Here is a 21,894-nt window from a genome sequence, read left to right as displayed (position 1 = left end):
AATACATAACATATAAAAACCTGGTGGCTTTGCAATGCCAATACACTCAAAAAAAAATTTTTTTTAATGGTCAAGCAACCTTTATTGGACCACTTGGGATTGAATGACTCAAAGGTGTTCGGTGTGGTTGAGGTGAAGGCTCTGTGCAGGCCACCCCACATCAACCTTGGCAAATCATGTCTTCATGTACCTCGCTCTATGCACAGGGGCGTTGCCATTCTGGAACATGTTCGGGCTAGGCCTCTTAGTTCCAGTGAATGGAAAATGTGATGCAACAGCATACAACATACGACATTCTAGACAATTGTGTGTTTCCAACTTTGTGGCAACAGTTTGGTGAACGCCCATTCATGCCTGAAGAAGTGTCTCTCTATCTGGATGATAATGACAACCAGGATCTATATTTGTGAGTGCATGGCTGCCCAGGCAATCAGATCATCAATTCAAGGTGCCCTGACAGCCCCACCCATGGATTCACACAACAATCGGCCATAGCCAAGTGCAAGGAATGCCTCCCGGTGGACAACACCTATTTCCAATCTTGTGTTTTTAATCTGCTCCCATTAGATGATGCTGACTTTGCACTGGTTGCCTAGTATGCCCTTTGAGATGTCAAAGCTCTGCATTCAGACAAGGACAAGTACAACCTCTTTGAAAGGGATACAGGCGCATTTAATTTGGCCACCCAGGAATGTAACATTGCATTGTTGTTACTGCTCGCCATGACTTTGTGGACTCGTGTGTTGTTGCAAATGTGTGTAGTTCCATTTGGTTGTGTTTGTCATCTTGTGATGGTTAGTGGAAAGTGGAGTTTTTATATATAATCTAAAGTATCTTCTGGTCTTGTATCTTCAAGTCATAGAGGCTGAACCCCTGATGCTTTCTATCTTGTGTGTTGGTATTCATAATTCCCCCAGCCATGTGTCATCTCTGTTGTTATAGAATGGATATCCATTGAGCAGGAGCTAAACTGCACACATGCTCATCACTTTTGTTTTAGAGCACAAAAAAGGTAGCAATAACAGACTCCAGGACTGAGCGTGGAATTTGATCAAAATCTGCCCATCATTTCAGCTAAAATGAAATGCTGCTGAAAAAGGCAAAGAGCAACAGGATGATCCCTTTGCAGAAAGAAAAGCTTTAGAAATGTTCTCTAGCTGCATGCTCCCCAAAAAACCCTAGCCCAGATCTTCTGCAACACAACTGCAGCACATGACAGGAGCCTTAAACTTTGGTGAAGAACTCTGCTGGAGCGTTTTCGTCTTTGGTGTGACTCTAACTTCAGGAAAAATACATGCTGTTTTTCTGGAAGAAACACTGAGCCAGGCAACTTTTGGCAACAAAAGTGAGTACACCCCTAAGTGAAAATGTCAAAATTGGGCCCAATTAGCCATTTTCCCTCCCCGGTGTCATGTGACTTGTTAGTGTTACAAGGTCTCAGCTGGGAATGGGGAGCAGGTGTGTTAAATTTGGTGTCATCGCTCTCACACTCCCTCATACTGGTCACTGGAAGTTCAACATGGCACCTCATGGCAAAGAACTCTCTGAGGATCTGAAAAAAAGAATTGTTGCTCTACATAAAGATGGCCGAGGCTATAAGAAGATTGCCAAGACCCTGACACTGAGCTGCAGCATGGTGGCCAAGACCATACAGCGGTTTAACAGGACAGGTTCCACTTAGAACAGGACTCGCCATGGTCGACCAAAGAAGTTGAGTGCATGTGCTCAGTGTTATATCCAGAGGCTGTCTTTGGGAAATTGACATATGTTGGCTCAAATTTAGCCTATTACCCAAAAACACTTAAAATTCAACTTAGAAGCCAATACTCACATCTACCTCTGAGCCCAGTTGGAGATAGAAAAAAGACACCAGCCGTGAGTGAGAAGAAGCAAGGGTCCAGCTTTATTGGTTCCGTTCTACCACACGAGATCCACACCGATGAGAATTCTCAGAAGTGATCTGATACCCTGAGCTTAAGCTCCAGTATTTATACTGTATTTACACAGTAACTAACCCATAGGTTTCAAGAAGACTATGATATCACTACCAATAGGGTTAAAAAAGAGCTCATCTACCTTACTCTTATGTTCAAGAAAAGGGCTATTCCACTTACACACAGAATCAAAACCAGGGGTTTTCAAATTACACATAGAATCAAAACCAAGGGATTTCGAATAACCCAGAGAATCAAAACCAAGGAATTTCGAATAACCCAGAGAATCAAAACCAAGGGATTTGAATTACCCGTAGAATCAAAAAGTGGAGAGACAAAACAATCTAGAGTGACCTTGGTCTTACTATTATCTCGCGGGGGGGCAGCTTGACTCAGCCACCCTTATAAATGGCTCCTCATGGTTCTCTCTTAACATTAGAGTATATATATTATTATTATTATAAGATATTACCCTTATAATATCTTAATATTCCTTTTTAGTATTCTTATAAAGTTATAGTAGTATGTGTGTGTGAGAGAGAGAGAGAGAGAGAGAGAGTGTGTGTGTGTGTGTTATGTCTACTTTCCCACCCTTGACTGCACGAGTGTGTGTGTGTGTGTGTGTGTGTGTGTGTGTGTGTGTTAGCACTCCTCAGCTCGTATACTTCTTTTTGCCTTTTTTACTAATAAACCATTCAATAAAGAGTGTATTACTCTTAAAGATCTAAGATCTTTAAAGTGTGACTCCAATTCAATATTCAATATCAGTCAATATCCGCCTCACACCGCTTCTGTGTGTCTTGGTGCCCGTCTTTTCGTCTTCTCCCCTTTACTGGATGCTAGGTCTCCCTCATGTTTATTTTATGACATTTTTTATCCACAACACATATGAGTGCTGCCAGCATTGCTGCAGAGGTTGAAGGGGTGGGGGGTCAGCCTGTCAGTGCTCAGACCATACGCCGCACACTGCATCAAATTAGTCTACATGACTGTCGTCCCAGAAGGAAGCCTCTTCTAAAGATGATGCACAAGAAAGCCCGCAGTTTGCTGAAGACAAGCAAACTAAGGACATGGATTACTGGAACCATGTCCTGTGGTCTGATGAGTCCAAAATAACCTAATTTGTTCAAATGGTGTCAAGCGTGTGTGGCGGCAACCAGGTGAGGAGTACAAAGACAAGTATGTCTTGCCTACAGTCAAGCATGGTGGTGGGAGTGTCATGCTCTGGGGCTGTGGGAGTGTCATGCTCTGGGGCTGCATGAGTGCTGCCGGCACTGGGGAGCTACAGTTCATTGAGGGAACCATGAATGCCAACATGTACTGTAACATACTGAAGCAGAGCATTATCCCATCCCTTTGGAGACTGGGCCGCAGGGCAGTATTCCAGCATGATAACGACCCCAAACACATCTCCAAGACGACCATTGCCTTGCTAAAGAAGCTGAGGGTGAAGGTGATGGACTAAACTCTATTGAGCATCTGTGGGGCATCCTCAAACAGAAGGTGGAGGAGCACAAGGTCTCTAACATCCACTGGCTCCGTGATGTCATCATGGAGGAGTGGAAAAGGACTCCAGTAGCAACCTGTGAAGCTCGGGTAAACTCCATGCCCAAGAGGGTTAAGGCAGTGCTGGAAAATAATGGTGGCCACACAAAATATTGACACTTTGTGCCCTATTTGAACATTTTCACTTAGGGGTGTACTCACTTTTGTTGCCAACAGTTTAGACAGCAAATTTATGCTGTTACACAAGCTGTACACTCACTACTTTACATTGTAGCAAAGTGTCATTTCTTCAGTGTTATCACATGAAAAGATATAATCAAAGATATAATCAAATATTTACAAAAATGTGAGGGGTGTATTCACTTTAGTGAGATACTGTATGTATGTGTGTGTGTGTGTGTGTGTATGTATATAAGACAAGGTATTTGATGTTTTACCTAATCAACTGCATAGTTTTTTTGACCAGGGCAATTTAGGACTAATAGCGATGTGACAAGTTGAAATAAGAAAGTGATGTGAAACAGGTGAGGCAATCGTCTAATCATAGTACATGAGGAACCTCTAAAAAAGGCCTAGTCCTTCAAGAGCATGGATGGGTTGAGACACACCAATCTGCCAATAGATGCGTAAGTAAATAATCCAACACTTTGAGAACAACATTCCCCAAAGACAAATTGGTAGGATTTTGGGCATTTCACCTTCTACAGTGCACAATATAATTAAAAGATTCACGGAATCCAGTCAAATCTTGGTGAGTAAAGGGCAAGGCCAAAAACTACTTCTGAATGAGCGTGATCTCTGATCCCTCAGACGTCACCGTCTTTAAAAACCGTCGCTGGATATCCTGAGGACATCGCTCTGCTTTCCTGCTCGGCTGAGGATTTCACTCCTTTGCTTTGCTTCGTGCCGTATGTTGCTCCCCCTTTCTGCTCCACGGAGTACATTCCTCTCCCCTCATGCTTCATGTAGAGCATTGCTCCTCCTGGCCTCGCAGAGAACTTCACTCCCCCCTCTAGCATCATGGGGAACATCACTTCCTCCTCAGGCTCTGCCTTGAGCTTCGTTCCACCCGCTGGCTGTACAGTAGCCATTGCTCTCCATTCAAGCCAGGCTGGGGATCTCAGCAGTGTGGAGAACATTTTGCCCAGAGGGCCGGGGGGGGGGGGGTTGTTCTGGTGCTCTTGGAGTTGCGCCTTTTTTTTTTTGGTTGTTTCTGTCACGGACAGTTTGCACTGTACTCTTTGTTTTGCTTTGATTGTCTTCTGTTACCATGTTATGCTCTCTCGTCTCCTATGTATTGTTTTATTTGTTTTCATTTTTGCTCATAGTGTCTTTTGGTGTTTTGTTTTGGTATTGATTAAACTTAAATTTGCACTTGCATCGGTCTCCGCCTTGAAATCGTGACAACTGCAATCAGCTGGACATAAATACTTTTTTGAGCTTTATAGGAATTACTCTTATTATTTTTGTATTATATACTTACATAATATACATGTACATGTTTTATTGCGTACTCTGCTTAAGGAGTCATTAGACAGCAAAATCAAAAAGCACAGCACCATGAAACTGCATGGTGTAGCAAAGTTTAATACATACAGGTGTATAAACAGTATGTACAATGCAGTTCATGTGAACAGTTTATGTTTTCACAAATATAAATTACTTTAATAGGTACTTCTTAATGAATAAAGAGTTTATTGGAGGAAAGAGAGCGATCAGTTGCAACTCCTAACACACAACCCTCTGTTCCTCTGTGAGAAAGTGGTGTTTTCCACTCTCCAAAGCCTCCAGTCCATAACAGGCACCAACAATACTCAGCATTTTTCCATCAAAAGATCTTGTTTATAAACTGCCAAAATCCCAAAGGCCTTCTTTCTCTCAAGATTCATGTACTACAAAGAGTATGAAAATGACTTCTATACCCTAGGTAGTGCACTATATGCCCTATTTGGGATAATGCCATCGTTCTCTTAAATGCAACATACTAAAACCCCGGCAATTCATTAGACACAAGAATAAGGCACAGATGCAGGGGAAACAAAGAATTTAAAAAAATAAAATAAAAAAAAGGATTTTTTAGAAACAACTTGAATTATTCACCAGCATGCTCGTCTATTTTTGGCTTTACTGGTGAAACAAAAGCTCAACATTTCCTGCTTCATTCACAAGCTTTTGCACTAATACAGAAATTTCCACTTTACATCAGGTTAACATTTGTACTATTTATAACCGGAGATTTGTAGAGTATGATACTTTTAGTGCAATTTAAATATCTGACAGTATGTACGATTAGGCTGCACATACTTACGTGACAGATAAAGGAGAGCAAACTTTAGCCACAGAAAAAAATACAGCTTTATGTTTTTATTTAGTTATTTAGTGTTCTAACAACAAGACCTGCACTGATGCAGATTTCTGTCATTGTGGGTGGTTAGAACCAATTTTACCTACACAATCAGCCATCTGTGGGGACATGGGGTCATTTTTCTTATGTCATCTAAGATCATCTATGAGGTCCATAAGAAAAGTACAAATGCCCATTTGTTGACACATTTTGAACATTATTTTCTCATTGGTATAATGGGGCAAAAAAGATATTATAAGACTAATTCAAAACATCATAGGTTCCCAACCCTTGCTCTGGAGTACCCTCTGTCCTCTATATTTTAGTGTTCTAACATACTTCAACTCAGAAAGGGCTACCAATTAGCAAATTAGTTGAATCAGGTGTGTTGTGAGCTGGGAAAACAGTAAAATGCATAGGGCAGGGGGTGCTCCTTCATAATACAGGATCAACACAACACAGATTAATTAACATCTAATGGTGTGATGATTCTCTTTTCTTCACAAAGCATACTTTCCTGGAATAAACCTCTGCACAAAGCAAAGCAACAACAACAAAAAAATCTAAGTAACATACTGAGAATACTCTCTTTTCTACTAATGACTGAAGAAAAGAAAAACAAGCGAGGCACTTCCAAATCTGGTCATACTTCAAAGGCTTTTTTAAAATTCATTCAGTAGTCCGTAGGACTAACAGGGCTTCATTCTTTTAACTCACTGTAGCCCCAGAAGACCCAGAGAGCTCAAGACCATGGGGGCTTGAGCTCCACCTATTGGATCATGAGTTCCAAGTTTGTAGGAGGGGACTGGTGGCCCCGTCTCAACCTTGTGCCTCCCTACATAATCCTCTAACATTGAGGATTGATTCATGTCTTTCTGTTCCAGTTGAGATCTGGGCTGGGTTTTGGTTCAGTGGTTCTCTCCAGGGGTGAGAGGGACTCAAGCGGGGATTTCTGTGCCTGAGGAGAGCGCGGGTCCAGCAGAGGAGGAGGTTTGTCTGGGTGAAATGGCCGATAGTGATCAGGCCCCAGCACACTCCGATGATCAGGCATCCTCCGGAAGTCCTGACCATAGCCTCCTCCCTGGTGGTAGTTCGCAGAGTGGTAGTCATCTGTGCGTCTCCTCTTTGGGTCTGGATGCCTGGAGAAAAAAAATACATAAAAAAATAAAATGGACAATATTAAGGAATGAAATCTCTAGCCACCATCATAATGCAATGCCAAGATGTGACTATTCTACTCTTTATGCATTTCTCATTTCTATAGCCTATATGACAATATATTCATAAATATTTGATGCTTAAATTGTTTTTGTATTTTTTCCATTCTTATCCTTGTGAAAATGTTCACTGTATCCGTGAAAGTATTATATTTAGGTCCATTAATATTCTTTAAAAGTTTACCATACCTTAAAAAAACTTGTACACAAGTAAACAATAGACTTTTGTGAACTTAAATATGATTTCGTTTTAAATAAAAAAAAAAACAAAAAAACCCACATTTAAAGATTCTGTGTCCACTGCAGTGAAGGAGCAATTAAGAAATTTTAACAGTCAGTATTTGATTACAGACTTTGATTAGGCTTATGCTAGCTAAAGAAAACAGCTACCTAACAACATGACCAAAGATCAATATACTTCAGTTGAATTAATAAATAAACATATAATGCAAAATTGAAGAATTGTGTTCATCCATATAATACAGTTTCAGAGATTTGCAGAATCTACTGAAGGTACATTAAAGCTGTTCTGGAGAATCATGATGGCCCATCACCATACTAACAAAATTTTATGTTGTTGTTCTTCTTTCTTCTTTATTTGTAAGCCATTTGTAAATAGTGATGCTACATTAAGTCTAACTTTTTACAAAAGATTAATAAAATAATGACTTGCTAATTATTGATTAGAAAAGTTTTTCATTGTGTTTAAACACTTGAGCTGAAAAACTGGAAGTATTAATAAATTCTGACTTTTAAATCAGCAGTAAATCAGCAGTTGCCAGAGCCATATCACCCTGCAGCTCTTGTCTGATTTCCCACTGAAGCCAAGCAGGGTTGAGCCTGGCCAGTACCTGGATGGGAGACCTTCTGGGGAAAACTAAGGTTGCTGCTGGAAGTGGTATTAGGGAGGCCAACAGCGGGTGCTCACCCTGTGATCTGTGTTGGTCCTAATGCCCAGGTGTAGTGACGGGGACAATATACTGTAAAACCGTCTGGGTTACGTGTGTAACCCTGTTCCTTGAGAAGGGAATGAGACGATACGTTTAGCATAACACTATGGGAGCGCCCTTGCGCGCGACCGGCATCTGAAGCTTGTGTAAAATCATGCCTATTTATAGGCCTGCCGTGATCACGTGACGTGGCAATTAAGCACAATATGACACCTGTGAACCGTGCTGTCAGCCTCTATTACCTGAAGTGAAGACGCAATTCACAGGCCTACCCCGGTATGACAAAGCTACGCAACGTCTTGTTCCCTTCTCAGGGAACAGGGTTACACACTTAACCCAGACGTTCCCTTTCAAAGGGAACTCCATGTTGCATTTAGCATAAAACTATGGGAACGACAATACCCATTCCGTCATACCGAGGGTACGGCCTGTTCAAAAAGACCCAAGCCCGAGGGTCATCGCAAGACACTCGAGCCCGGGGCAGAATGACTATCCAGGCTGTAATATCGAATGAATGTGTGTGGCATAGACCACCCTGCAGCAGCACACACACATCCTGTAAGGATACCCCTTTGGACAAAGCCTTCAAGGAGGCGACCCCACTAGTGGAATGAGCCCTTATGCCCAGAGGCGTAGCGAGACTGCGCGCCTCATAAGCGATAGAGATTGCTTCCACTATCCAATTAGAGATGTGCTGCTTTGACCCTGCATCACCTCTACTGTCGCCACCAAGGAGACCAGCAGCTGTTCTGACTCACGCCACTGGCTGGAGCGGTGGATGTAAGTACAGAGAGCCCTTACTGGACACAGCAGGTGCATTCTCTCTTGTCCCGGTGTGAGGAACAGAGGAGGGCAGAAAGCCTGCAATACCACAGGCTGGGAAGCAAATGTAGGCACTTTAGGAATATAATCTGGCCTAGGATACAGGAAGGCCTTGGCTAATCCAGGGGTAAGTCAAGGTAGGAAGGGGCAACTGAGAGAACTTGTAGATCTCCTACTCGCTTGAAAGATGTCAGAGCCAGCAGAAGAGCTACCTTTAGAGTCAGAAACTTCTCAGAGGCTGACTCTACGAGCTCAAATCGGACACCTGACAGACCTTCCAGGACCACAGATAGGTCCCAGGAAGGTATGCGTGGCCTGCAGATGGGCCTCAGCTGCCTGACACCACAAATAAACCTCAAAGTTAGAGGATGTTTCCCCACAGAGGCCCCATCAACAGGGGCGTGGCTGGCCGAAATGGCGGCCATGTAAACCCTGATTGTAGAAGGAGACCCCCCCCGCTGAGAAACGTCCTTCTAAGAACTCCAGGATTGTAGCTATTGTGCAGTTCACTGGGTCTAGCTGGCGTTCCTCACACCACAAGACAAAAACCTGTCACTTGAGCGCATACAATTTCCTCGTTGATGGTGCTCTAAGGTTCAACATGGTCTCTACAACCTCGGTTGTGAGACCAAAATCTATGAGCTGGACTATGAGCTGGGCCAGACCCACAATTTACATAGTTCCGACCAAGGGTGATAAATCAGCCCTCCGGCTTGAGACAGTAGATCCCTGCGGATGGGAATCTCCCAAGGAGTGCCATCTAGCAGGGATATTATCTCCAAGAACCATATGGACAATAAGGTGCTACGAGCAGCAGACCTAGACTGTCTGGGCGAACTCTCGCTAGAACTTGTGAGAGCAGAGCGATCGGGGGGAAAAGCGTACAGATGTGACCTCGGCCACATGTGCACCATGGCGTCCAGCCCTAATTGTGCGGGAGGAGGGAGGGTGAACGACAGTGGGCAGTGTGTTATCTCCTCGGAGGCCAACACGGGCAGTCCCGCTTGGCCAAACCTCCACCATATGGACTCCACCACTTGTGGATGGATCCACCAATCCCTGGGCCTCAGCCCCTGCCTCAACAGAATGTCTGCCCCCACATTCCAGTTGCCCAGAATGTACATTGCACTCACTGCCAAAACTTTGCCTCTGCCCAGAGAAGAGTTATTTGCACCTGCCTGAACAGGGGTCGCGGACAGAAGGGGATAAAGCTAGCCCAAAGGGAAGAACCCGATCTTGGCTATGTGGAAAATGCACCTTATAGATCTATCGTCACAAACCAGTCCTCAAACTGAATCTGTGGAACGATAAGTTTGGGCGTCAGCATCTTTAACCTGTATGTCCGAAGAGTACAGTACAGATGATGCAGATCTAAAATTGGCCGGATACTCCTCTATTATTTGCGGATCAGGAAATAACGGCTGTAAAAACCTCCCTCCCTCAGTGAAAGGGTACATGTTCTATGGCTCCTTTGTCCAAGAGGAATCTTACTTCCTGCACTAACGTCGGGCTCTGGACTGTGCTGACTACTGTGGTGAGCACACCTCTGAACCGGGGAGGTTGAGCTCTAAACTGGACCCGGTAACCCTTTTCTACGGTGGACAGAACCCATGGAGACACATTTGGCAGTAGTTTCCACGCTGCCAGACGGTCTTTTAGTGACGTTACCTATTCCACATTCTATTGGAGGGAAAGCATCAGATTTTCTAGATTACTGTAATGCCTTACTGTCTAGATGTTCCAGTAGGAGCATAAACATACTCCAGTTAGTCCAGAATGCAGCTGCTAGAGTCCTAACTAGAACCAGAAGATACGACCACATCACTCCGATTTTATCAACACTGCATTGGCTTCCAGTGAAATCTCGCATTGATTATAAAATACTATTATTAACTTAGAAAGCACTAAGCGACCTTTTCTAAGCCACCTTTTGGTTTTCTATGATCCGCCATGCCTACTTAGATCAAAAGATGCAGGCTATCTAACGGTACCTCGAATAGCGAAGGCTACAGCAGGGGGAAGAGCCTTCTCTTATAGAGCCCCACAGTTATGGAACAGTCTTCCAATTAGTGTTTGGGGCTCAGACACAGTCTCAGTGTTTAAGTCTAGGCTTAAAACGTATTTGTTTACTCAAGCCTACCCTGACTAGACTTACTATTATGCTAAGCACAGTCCTAATAATCTTTTCTCTCCCTCCCTCCATCTGCCAAGCCATACACAATTTTATGGAGATACTAGAGATCCTGATCCTTTCTGCTCTCCGGACCTGCCTGATCCGTTTTGGATGTCCTACCTCTGGATGGAGCTCTCATCTACTCCAATTCCAGCTTGCTTGGACTATGGCTGCTTCTAAGGCCAAGCAGACTTCATATAAATCCATAATGAACTTTTTCACACTATCTGTTGTTACCCAGATGAGGATGGGTTCCCTTCTGAGTCTGGTTCCTCTCAAGGTTTCTTCCTCTTAACATCTTAGGGAGCTTTTCCTTGCCACCGTTGCCACTCAGTGGCTTGCTCAGTTGGGATAAATTCGCACCTTTAATATCTGTATACCATGTTCATATTTCTGTAAAGCTGCTTTGAGACAATGTCTATTATAAAAAGCGCTATACAAATAAAATTGAATTGAATTTTCATTGCCCTGTGACAGCTTGCTGATCAAAGAACACTGAAAACAAGGACAGCCTTGGCTAGGGGAGGCCCTACAGTAGCACTGGGGGCTAACTGCCCTAACAACCTCATGTCCCCTGATACGTCCCTCCACAACCCCTCAGGACCGCTCTTCATTGTCTGCTTGGCCTTTATGACCATTCTCAGATCAGGCCTAGTAGCAGGCCGTGACTGTGGCCGCCCGGTTCCCCTGGTTGTCTGGCTGTTGGCGGGCTGCCATACTCGCCTTCTGTGTCTCCCTCACACTAGTGCTAGCCCGGGCTCCACTCGTGGATGCCCGGGTGAACTCGACACAACAGGGAAGGAACTGGCTGAATGCCGCCATGTGTCGAGCTCACTTAGCAGGTCTGCAACACTGTCAGTGTCCGCAGTGACCCACAAGCAAGACTACTACTGCATAGTCCTTGCCCACCAATGCCACGGTGGCCTTACACGGTGGCTTGGATGGCAAAGCCGGCCCCCCTAAATTACCTGCCGTCGATGGAGAGAGGTAGCTCGCAAGCGCCTCCTCCACCTTCAGCATAGCTAAATAGACATGCTGTTCATTCCCCATAATGACCGAATAATCCAACATCATGGGGTTATAAATACGGCTTATGCATGGTTTTCCCCCAGAAGCCTGATTATTTAGTCAAGCACTTCTGGAAGAAAGTGGAGTTTTCTACAATGTGAGGGATTTACTTTCACTGGGGAGAAAAAAGTTCATCCAGCCTTACTATTTTTGTGTGGTTTTTTTTTTTTTTTTTGGCTTTCCATAGCGGAAGGAGTCGCAAGCTACAAAATCCAGCGCAGAGCTGGACCCGGAAGACAGAGCAAGAGATAGAGCAGCGCTCATCTCCGGTTCCTCTTCCGGATCCATAAGAGATCCCCCGGACCTGAGACGGCTAGCTGCCTTGGCAGCGGCTGGCCCAGATCCACGAGGCTCTGAAACCCAACTAACTTCGGTTTCTGAGAAGAGAGTGAGTTGGGAGCGGAGCTGCCTAATGTAGGCATTATAATGCGCAGTCAGACCTCTTCACACAGAAAGTGTGCACTAATCCCTGTGATGAAACGGGAGCAAGGCGTAACACACTTCCTGAATTCTCTCACTCATTTTTCTCTCTTGCGCATTAATTTTTTTCTTCTCTTTTTTTTTTTAAAGGGATAGAAAAGTCCAGAGATTTTGAGAAAAGACAGAGAGGAAATGAAGCATCTTTTTGTTTCTTTACACAAACAACCGACATGCAGTCTCGCTGAAGATAATAAGGCTGACGGCGCAGTTCACAGGTGAGATATACATATGACACGATGCGCTTAATTGCCACGTCACCTGATCACGGCATGTCTATAAATAGGCATGATATTACACAAGCTTCAGATGCCGGTCTCATGCAAGGGTGCTCCCATAGTGATATGCTAAACACAACGTGGAGTTCCCTTCTCAAGGAACAGCACCGTCTTTCGGATGAGACGTTAAACCGAGGTCCTGACTCTCTGTGGTGACTAAATATCCCAGGACACTTCTCGTAAAGAGTAGGGGTATAACTCCGGTGTCCTGGAGAAATTCCCCCACTGGCCCTTAACTATCATGGCCTCCTAATAATCTCCATCCCTGATTTGGCTACATCACTCTCCTCTCCACCAATAGCTGGTGTGTGGTGGGCGTTCTGGTGCACTTTGGCTGCCGTCGCATCATCCAGGTGGATGCATTACACTGGTGGTGGTTGAGGAGATTCCCCCCCACATACAATGTTAAGTACTATATAAATCCAAGGAATTATTAGTAGTATATAAGGAAATCTTTCTTACCTGTCATAATAGTCACGGTGAGCACGGTGGTCTCGATCGTTGCTGTACTGATCATACACCCGTTTCCGGGCTGAGCCTGGGTTCCGGAAGCCACTACTGCGGTACAAATCTGTGTGTGCCCGCCGGTTGCTGTAGTGATGCTCCTTATACCTATGCTGGTCATAAGGGTGATGACGGTCACCTTGCCATGGCTGGTTACTGTTTCCTGGGTAGCTATATTTACATTCCCTTTGCCAATCTCCCCGATCTGTGGATGAAACATAATTCATACCAGAGAACCAGAGATAAATGTAGCAGATTCACACAAACTCTAATACATATGGTTGCTTTTATTATCTGTCATTTATATAGACAGAAAATCAACTAACGTTAACCCTTCCTGGAAAAAAAAATAACATTACCAGAAAACAGTAACATTGCTAACTTTTTGTAGGATTTAAAGTATCCTGAGATTCAAGTCTAGACCCAGCTTATTTGCTCTTCCAGATATAATCAGATAGATCATTCTATCTTGCTACAAAACCCTTGTGTTCATTAGTTCTCACAATCTTTAGGGAAGTGTCTCTTGTTGTGCTGGTTGTAGGGCTCACGGTGGTGTGAGTGGCATGGGGGTCCTGCTGGGTGATTTTGTGGTGGGTGTGGTTTGGATGAAGGCTGTGTGCCAGTGGAGTCCCGACTCGATCCAGAAGGTTCAGGACGAAACAGCTTCTTTTTGGCTGGGTCGTCCTTCTTCTTGTGCTCTTTCTGAAAGTGAAGCACCGAGAGTACATGAGCAGAAGGGGACAAGTGAAGGGGGATAAAAAATAAAGAAAATGAATAAAGATAATATTTTTGTAAATAGATCAGAATTTGAAAAACATTAAAGTCTTTCAACTAGTTTAAAAAGCTACACCGATCATCACACTATATAGTTACACCAGCATATTTGCCCCACAGGACAAAAGTAGACCTACCTCTTCCTCTTGGGAGCGCTTCTTTTGAGCCATTTTGTATAGCCTGTGCAGTTTCTTAGCTCCAAACTCCGTGAATTTGGACACAAAAATCCAGAGATTTCTAGATGGAGATGGAAAAAGGGAAATTCGGAATAAAATCTTCCAAGAAACAAGGTGTTCACCAAGCCATATAAATCACTAGCTGGCACAAAAAACCCCACACACAATCTATCCAAAATAAAATCAGAAATTATGACTATCCTGGTGGTAAGAATAGTCAAGATGATGGCAAAGACCTGCACAGTGTCTGTACTGGTATCTTTGTTGTGTGATTCTTTATTTAGTCAGAAATCTAAAAATCTATTTAGGATTGTTTTTAAGTAGTATTATAATTATATGTTTATAAAAAGTAATTTGGTAATTTGCTGACCTAATTGACCTGGAGTAATGGTGTAACAATTTATAAATAATTTTTATGCATCATTCAGACAGGCCTTATTTAGTGTCTTTCTGTTAACCAAAAGAAAGTGTTTGAGACCTGCGCCAGGTTTTGACGTGTTCCGAGTCACTGTAGGCTTTAAGGCACTCTGTGATTCGGTCTCCAATCTTCAACAGGCAGGCACGTGTGTGCTGCAGCTGTTCCTGTACTGACAGGCCTTCATCAGGCTTATCCAGCTGTTTAAGAGCCTTCTTCACTGGTCTCATCCGCTCCTTACACTAGACACACACACACACACAAAGTCACTTCCTTAAAGTGAATTAAATGTTAAGTAGCTTTTAACACCATAAATGATTAAGATAATTCCTCTGTCAGTTTTCTTTTCTACACCATTCTTTTACCAGAAAAAGGATGTGATTCTATGAACCAATTGGAAAAATGAAATGGAGGACAATGATGTAAATACACATGAGAGAGGCAAGAAAACAATCAGAGAGAGAGAGAAGAGAGAGAGAGAGAGACTCACAATACTGAATGTTTCCTGGTCCAGCTCATCATCCTCCTCTCCAATAGGAACTGGATCACTGCCTGCTGTAATGTGCACAGGGCCCTGAGCTTTCTTGCCTTTGCCTCCTGATTTAGTCTGGAAAAGAAATTCCCAAAGACAAGCTTACAGAACACACACTTTTTTAAGATCGACATTGCTCTGTACTGTACATCAGTTTTATTCAATGTACAGAACCTTAAGTGCTCTCCACTAATATTGGCACCCTTGGTAAATATGAGCAAAGAAGACTGTGAAAAACTGTCTTTATTGTCTATTGTTTGATCTTTTGTTAAAAAATTCACAAAAATACTCTGCTCTCATGGATGTCAAACAATTGCAAACAAAATACAGGTTTATAAAAAAAAAAAAAAAAAAATGTTTGTTAAATATAGATGTGAAACAATTATAGGCATCCTTTTAGTCAATACTTTGTGCTATCTCCCTTTGCCAATATAATAGCTCTGAGTCTTCTCCTATAATGCCTGATGAGGAGAATTGGAGAATACATGGCAAGGGATCTGAAACGATTCCTCCATACAGAATCTCTCCAGATGCTTCAAATGTTGAGGTCCACGCTGTTGGACTCTCCTCTTCAGTTCACCCCACAGTTTTTCTCATGATGTGTCCATGATGCCATGTATCCTAACAAAATGTCCAGGTCCTCTGGCAATAAAACAGCCCCAAATCATTAAGGAGCCACCACCATATTTAACTGTGCGCATGAGGTACTTTTCCATAAAGCTACCTCTCTGTGTGCACCAAAACCACCGCTGTTGTTTATTGCCAAATATCTCTATTTTTGTTTCATCTGACCATAGAACGCGATCCCATTTGAAGTTCCAGTAGTGTCTCGTAAAATGAAGGCGCTTGAGTTTGTTTTTTGGATTTTTTTTTTCTTGAAACCCTTCCAAACAACTTATAGTGATGTAGATGACTTCGAATTGTAGTTTTGGAGACTTTCTGACCCCAAGACGCAACTAACTTCTGCAATTAGCCAGCTGTGATCCTTGGAGATTTTTTGGCCACTCAAACCGTCCTCTTCGCAGTGCATGGAGACAATATAGACTTACGTCCACTTCCAGGTTGATTCATAACATTTCCAGTTGACTGGAACTTCTTAATTATTGCCCTGATGGTGGAAATGGGCATTTTTAATGTTTGTGCTATTTTCTTATAGCCACCTCCCACCACCACCCACGCTCAACAACCTTTTGCCGCACATCATAGCTATATTCCTTGGTCTTACTCATTGTTATGAATAACTAAGGGAATGTGTTACCTCATATTTATACACCTGTGAAACAGGAAGTCATGGTTAAAGAATTTCCTGTTCCTAGTCACCCAGGTGAACTAAAAAATTTAAGATATAAATGGGAATATACTTCCAATATATTCTTCATATATGAATTCATAAGGGTTGCCAATAATTGTTGCACATCTGTATTTAACAAAGATTTTTTTTTTGATAAACCTGTGTTGTGTTTGCAACTGTTTGATATCCATGAGACCAGAGTATGTTTGTGATTTTTTTTAAAGATCAAAAGATTAAACAATAAAGACAGATTCTCACAGGCTTCTTTGCTCATATTTACCAAGGGTGCCAATATTAGTGGAGGGCACTGTAAGAAAGCTGATGTAACTGCCACATGTTAAGGAAACATTCTTAAGCTGAAACATAATGCCTGCAAATGCTGATAAAGCTTTTTAAAACAACCTTTTCTTTCTTGAGCTTTGTCCGTTTTTTGTCCTTGTCACCCTCCTTGTCTTTCTTTGCAGTCCCCTGCTTCTCTTTGTTCTCTTTGTTGTCCTTCTTCTGTTTCTTCTTTGTGGGGGATTTTTCAGCTCTGTCATCCTGGAACATGTGCAAACAATTGGGCAAATATTCAATTTAAAAAATGTTTAAAAAAGGACTGGTAGACAAATTTAACAGTTAATGCTCTCCAAACTGGGTACTGCACACTCCATTGTTTTGTTTGCAGTTCTGGTTTGATATGCTGCCTGCATAGGTGAACATACCTTCACTTCACCTTCCTCTGAAGTATGTTCAGAGAGATGAGGAGAGGAAATTTCACTGGCCAGTTCATCTTTTCGGGTCTTGTCTTTCTTTACTCGAGGTTTTCTCTTCTTTACCTGGGACTGAAAATAAGCATAACAATACTGCACTGCACAAACCAAATGATGGCCTTGGCAATTCTTCAAGAGACACTCCTGAATGTTAACACTGCCATAAATTATTAATAATGTTTACTTCAATATAACAATCAAGGTTTTTTTAAACAAATAATGTTAAATAATATTAACATTGTTAGTATTAAACAAATTCTAATAGTGTCAGGTGTTCCCAAACTGGGGGTCACTTGATTTACAGATGGGGTCGAGAGGGAAATTCACAAGATCCTCTTTTGTTTTTATTCATTTATTTGACAAATTAATAATACTGAAAACAGATTTTCTGTGCTAATATTTGAAAATGTTACTGGGAGTCATATTCAGACAAGTCACTTTTAAATTACAAGGGCACATTATTTTATTTTATTTTAGTTCACTCTCCTCACGTGCTGTATAAGCATAATATGAATAAAAATGGAAAAATTTCCCTGTCCATCTACCTCCATTAAACAAACTACATTAAATCTCAATCTCATACTTATGTACTATTAGCAAAACCAATCAATCGGTTGACCTCTATTAGTAACTATGGGGTCAAATACATTTTCACACAGGCCCAGTTGGTATTGGATAACATTTTTGCTTCAATAATAACTATGATTTAAAAACTGTATTTTGTGTTTACTAAAGCTGTATGTATATATATATATATATATATATATATATATATATATATATATATATATATATATATATATATATATATATATATACACACACAGTGAGGGAAAAAAGTATTTGATCCCCTGCTGATTTTGTACGTTTGCCCACTGACAAAGAAATGATCAGTCTATAATTTTAATGGTAGTTGTATTTGAACAGTGAGAGACAGAATAACAACAAAAAAATCCAGAAAAACGCACGTCAAAAATTTTATAAATTAATTTGCATTTTAATGAGGGAAATAAGTATTTGACCCCTCTGCAAAACATGACTTAGTACTTGGTTTAAAAACCCTTGTTGGCAATCACAGAGGTCAGACGTTTCTTGTAGTTGGCCACCAGGTTTGCACACATCTCAGGATAGATTTTGTCCCACTCCTCTTTGCAGATCTTCTCCAAATCATTAAGGTTTCGAGGCTGATGTTTGGCAACTCGAACCTTCAGCTCTCTCCACAGATTTTCTATGGGATTAAGGTCTGGAGACTGGCTAGGTCACTCCAGGACCTTAATGTGCTTCTTCTTGAGCCACTCCTTTGTTGCCTTGGCCGTGTGTTTTGGGTCATTGTCATGCTGGAATACCCATCCACGACCCATTTTCAATGCCCTGGCTGAGGGAAGGAGGTTTTCACCCAAGATTTGACGGTACATGGCACCGTCCATCGTCCCTTTGATGCGGTGAAGTTGTCCTGTCCCCTTAGCAGAAAAAAACCCCCAAAGCATAATGTTTCCACCTCCATGTTTGACGGTGAGGATGGTGTTTTTGGGGTCATAGGCAGCATTCCTCCTCCTCCAAACACGGCGAGTTGAGTTGATGCCAAAGAGCTCCATTTTGGTCTCATCTGACCTCAACACTTTCACCCAGTTGTCCTCTGAATCATTCAGATGTTCATTGGCAAACTTCAGACGGGCATGTATATGTGCTTTCTTGAGCAGCGGACCTTGCGCGCGCTGCAGAATTTCAGTCCTTCACGGCGTAGTGTGTGTCACCAAGAAAACCAATTGTTTTCTTGGTGACTATGGTCCCAGCTGCCTTGAGATCATTGACAAGATCCTCCCGTGTAGTTCTGGGCTGATTCCTCACTGTTCTCATGATCAATGCAACTCCACGAGGTGAGATCTTGCATGGAGCCCCAGGCCGAGGGAGATCGACAGTTCTTTTGTGCTTCTTCCATTTACGAATAATCGCACCAACTGTTGTCCCCTTCTCACCAAGCTGCTTGGCAATGGTCTTGTAGCCCATTCCAGACTTGTGTAGGTCTACAATCTTGTCCCTGACATCCTTGGAGAGCTCTTTGGTCTTGGCCATGGTGGAGAGTTTGGAATCTGATTGATTGATTGCTTCTGTGGACAGGTGTCTTTTATACAGGTAACAAACTGATATTAGGAGCACTCCCTTTAAGAGTGTGCTCCTAATCTCAGCTCGTTACCTGTATAAAAGACACCTGGGAGCCAGAAATCTTTCTGATTGAGAGGGGGTCAAATAGTTTTTTCCCTCATTAAAATGCAAATTAATTTATAAAATTTTTGACATGCGTTTTTCTGGATTTTTTTGTTGTTATTCTGTCTCTCACTGTTCAAATACAACTACCATTAAAATTATAGACTGATCATTTCTTTGTCAGTGGGCAAACGCACAAAATTAGCAGGGGATCAAATACTTTTTTCCCTCACTGTATATATACACACACACACACACACATACATACATACATACACACACACACATTTTGTAATAAGATTAGTCAGAATACTGTTTAAAGTATTGTGACTTTGTGTTAGATGCTGGTGAGCAGGGCAATGGGAGAAGGGAGGAGTGTGAGCTCCCTGCTGGACAAAAAAACAACACATCTCTCCACAATAATATTGGTACAAAGATAAAACAGACAGCACAACAAAGACTATTTTGATAGTAGAACACCGTTTACAACTGCTACAATAAAAATATATTTTTTGCTTTTGATTTCTTTGACAGGTAGTTTTCTCTTGTTTTTAGCTCAGCACATGATTTATTATTGTTTTATAACAATGGAGTGTTCCCAAAAAAGCTTGAATTTGTCAGAGGTTTTGGAAGAGCTATTTAGGAGTGACTCTGGTGAGGAATTTGTGGGTTTTTTGGAGGAAGACAGCGTGAATTCAGCTGAGAAGCAAGCATTCTGTATGCATTCATACATCATGTATGCAAGTTATGTTGCTTTTTATTTTCAGCTTTTGCTTGTAGTGTCTCTCCAGCCACTACATGGAGCTGGGGGCCTCCCAGATAGCTCCATCAAACCCCTTCAGATGATTCAGAATGCAGCAGCACGCCTCGTCTTCAACCTGCCCGAGAACCCATGTCACACCCCCTTTATCTCCCTCCACTGGCTTCCTGTAGCTGTCCGTATCAAAGTCAAGGCCTTGATGCTCACGTACAAGACCTTGTCTGGAACAGCACCCTTCTACCTCCTGAAGGCTTACGATCTCTCACGCAATCTGCGATCGATCAATGACCGACGCTTAGTAATGCCTACTCAACGTGGCTCAAGGTCCCTTTCCAGAACCTTCACACTATCTGTCCCTCAGTGGTCGAATGAACTTCCAACCTCAATCCAGACAGCAAAATCTGTCACTATCTTCCAAAAACAGATAAAGACCCACCTCTTCCGTGAACACGTAACCAACACTTTATAAAAAAAAAAAAAAACAAAACCTTACACTGGCACTTGCACCTCTACTCTGCGCACTTTGCTTCTTCTAGAACTCAATTAAAGAACTTGAATAGTAGCACTACTAGTATTGTTCTCTGCTTTACTTGTATTTTCTCATTTGTAAGTTGCTTTGGATAAAAACGTCTGCTAAATGAATAAATGTGTAAATGTAGTGTAGAAATACTACCTGGTCTTTTTGCAGGTAGTATGTGAATTAATTTTATGCAGCATGGAACTGCATTTTTTGCATATTATTTTGGACCCTGCACATGAGCAACATCAAAGACGATGATCAGAATGACCAGCTAAAAGGAATCACTGGCTATGATTGGCTCGTTTGTGTGAAGCCCCTCAAGAAGCAGCTCTTAGTGACTTGCAGGGCATATTACCAGCCTCACCAGAACCTGGCCATTGATGAAAGAATAATGACCAAAAGGTCTTAAAGTGTGGATTTTGGGAGTGATGAAGCCACAAGTTCAGAGTATCTGATCAAGTGGAGGCTGCAGCTATCAGTGAAAAGTGTCACAGGTGGCAGAGGTCATGCTATCCAGTGACAACTGTGGATACCAAAGCCTCTGCCAAAAGAGACAAAGCCTCGGCTGGGAGAAGGCACTGTGTACTCTGCTTTTAAAGGAAGAAGTATGGCAAGAATATTTACAAGTGCAGGTCTTGTGATTGGACCCTGTGGACCGTCTTTGCCTCACTTGAGTAGCATGATGTCAAGGACAGCCAATCTCAGTGATACACACTAGACTCTGACTCTTTTTTTGTACTTTTCTTAATGATGCACACTAGACTCTGACTCTTTTTATTCCGTTTTATTTAGTACTTTTCTTCATGTCATAATTTATCTTTTGCACTTTTATACTTGTTGTAAACAGTAAGTTTTGCCTCCTAAAATCCAACCTCACATCCTGTCAAATGAGGCCTTCTGCAGGCTTATATTACATATGTGACACAGCTAACAGGGCTCTGGTGCTAATTTAAAAAAAAACAAAAAGGCTAAATCAGATGAGTTTCAGACGTTTTATTTGTGAAATTGCAGTTTGAAATTGAAGGTTCATACTATTACCATTTGTTACTTAATTTTGTGCCATTTGGAAACATTTTCTGTGACATGTCTTGGTGATTTGTGCCATTTGGACATTGGACTAATTTTTCGAGGTTTTGCTATTAGGAGACATTTTACCTCTGTTTGTATAACCTTTTTTAGTGGTTACCTTAATGGTT

At 42.2% G+C, this 21,894-nt stretch overlaps 1 protein-coding gene across 7 annotated transcripts in view; it reads right to left on the bottom strand.

Moving 5' to 3' along the window:
• Window positions 1-5,007: 5,007 nt before the first annotated feature.
• chd2 (chromodomain helicase DNA binding protein 2) overlaps window positions 5,008-21,894 on the bottom strand; it is a 117,532-nt gene continuing 100,645 nt past the window's right edge. For 5 of the 7 annotated variants that reach the window (XM_053678015.1, XM_047153462.2, XM_047153461.2 and 2 more), the window contains 8 exons: window positions 17,166-17,285; window positions 16,864-17,001; window positions 15,129-15,245; window positions 14,702-14,880; window positions 14,185-14,284; window positions 13,777-13,975; window positions 13,232-13,478; window positions 5,008-6,923 (listed from right to left, as the gene is read on the bottom strand). In XM_053678015.1, coding sequence (XP_053533990.1) covers window positions 6,650-6,923; window positions 13,232-13,478; window positions 13,777-13,975; window positions 14,185-14,284; window positions 14,702-14,880; window positions 15,129-15,245; window positions 16,864-17,001; window positions 17,166-17,285 — 1,374 coding nt within the window. In that variant the 3' untranslated portion in view covers window positions 5,008-6,649. Of the gene's footprint in view, window positions 6,924-13,231; window positions 13,479-13,776; window positions 13,976-14,184; window positions 14,285-14,701; window positions 14,881-15,128; window positions 15,246-16,863; window positions 17,002-17,165; window positions 17,286-20,318 lie in introns of those variants that run through there. The other 2 variants (XM_047153463.2, XM_053678017.1) reach the window with 2 other exon arrangements.

Source organism: Ictalurus punctatus, chromosome 4 (genome assembly GCF_001660625.3).
Source record: "Ictalurus punctatus breed USDA103 chromosome 4, Coco_2.0, whole genome shotgun sequence".
Lineage (NCBI taxonomy): Eukaryota > Metazoa > Chordata > Actinopteri > Siluriformes > Ictaluridae > Ictalurus > Ictalurus punctatus.
Note: the sequence above shows the minus strand (reverse complement) of the source record. Positions and strands in the feature narration are given on the sequence as shown.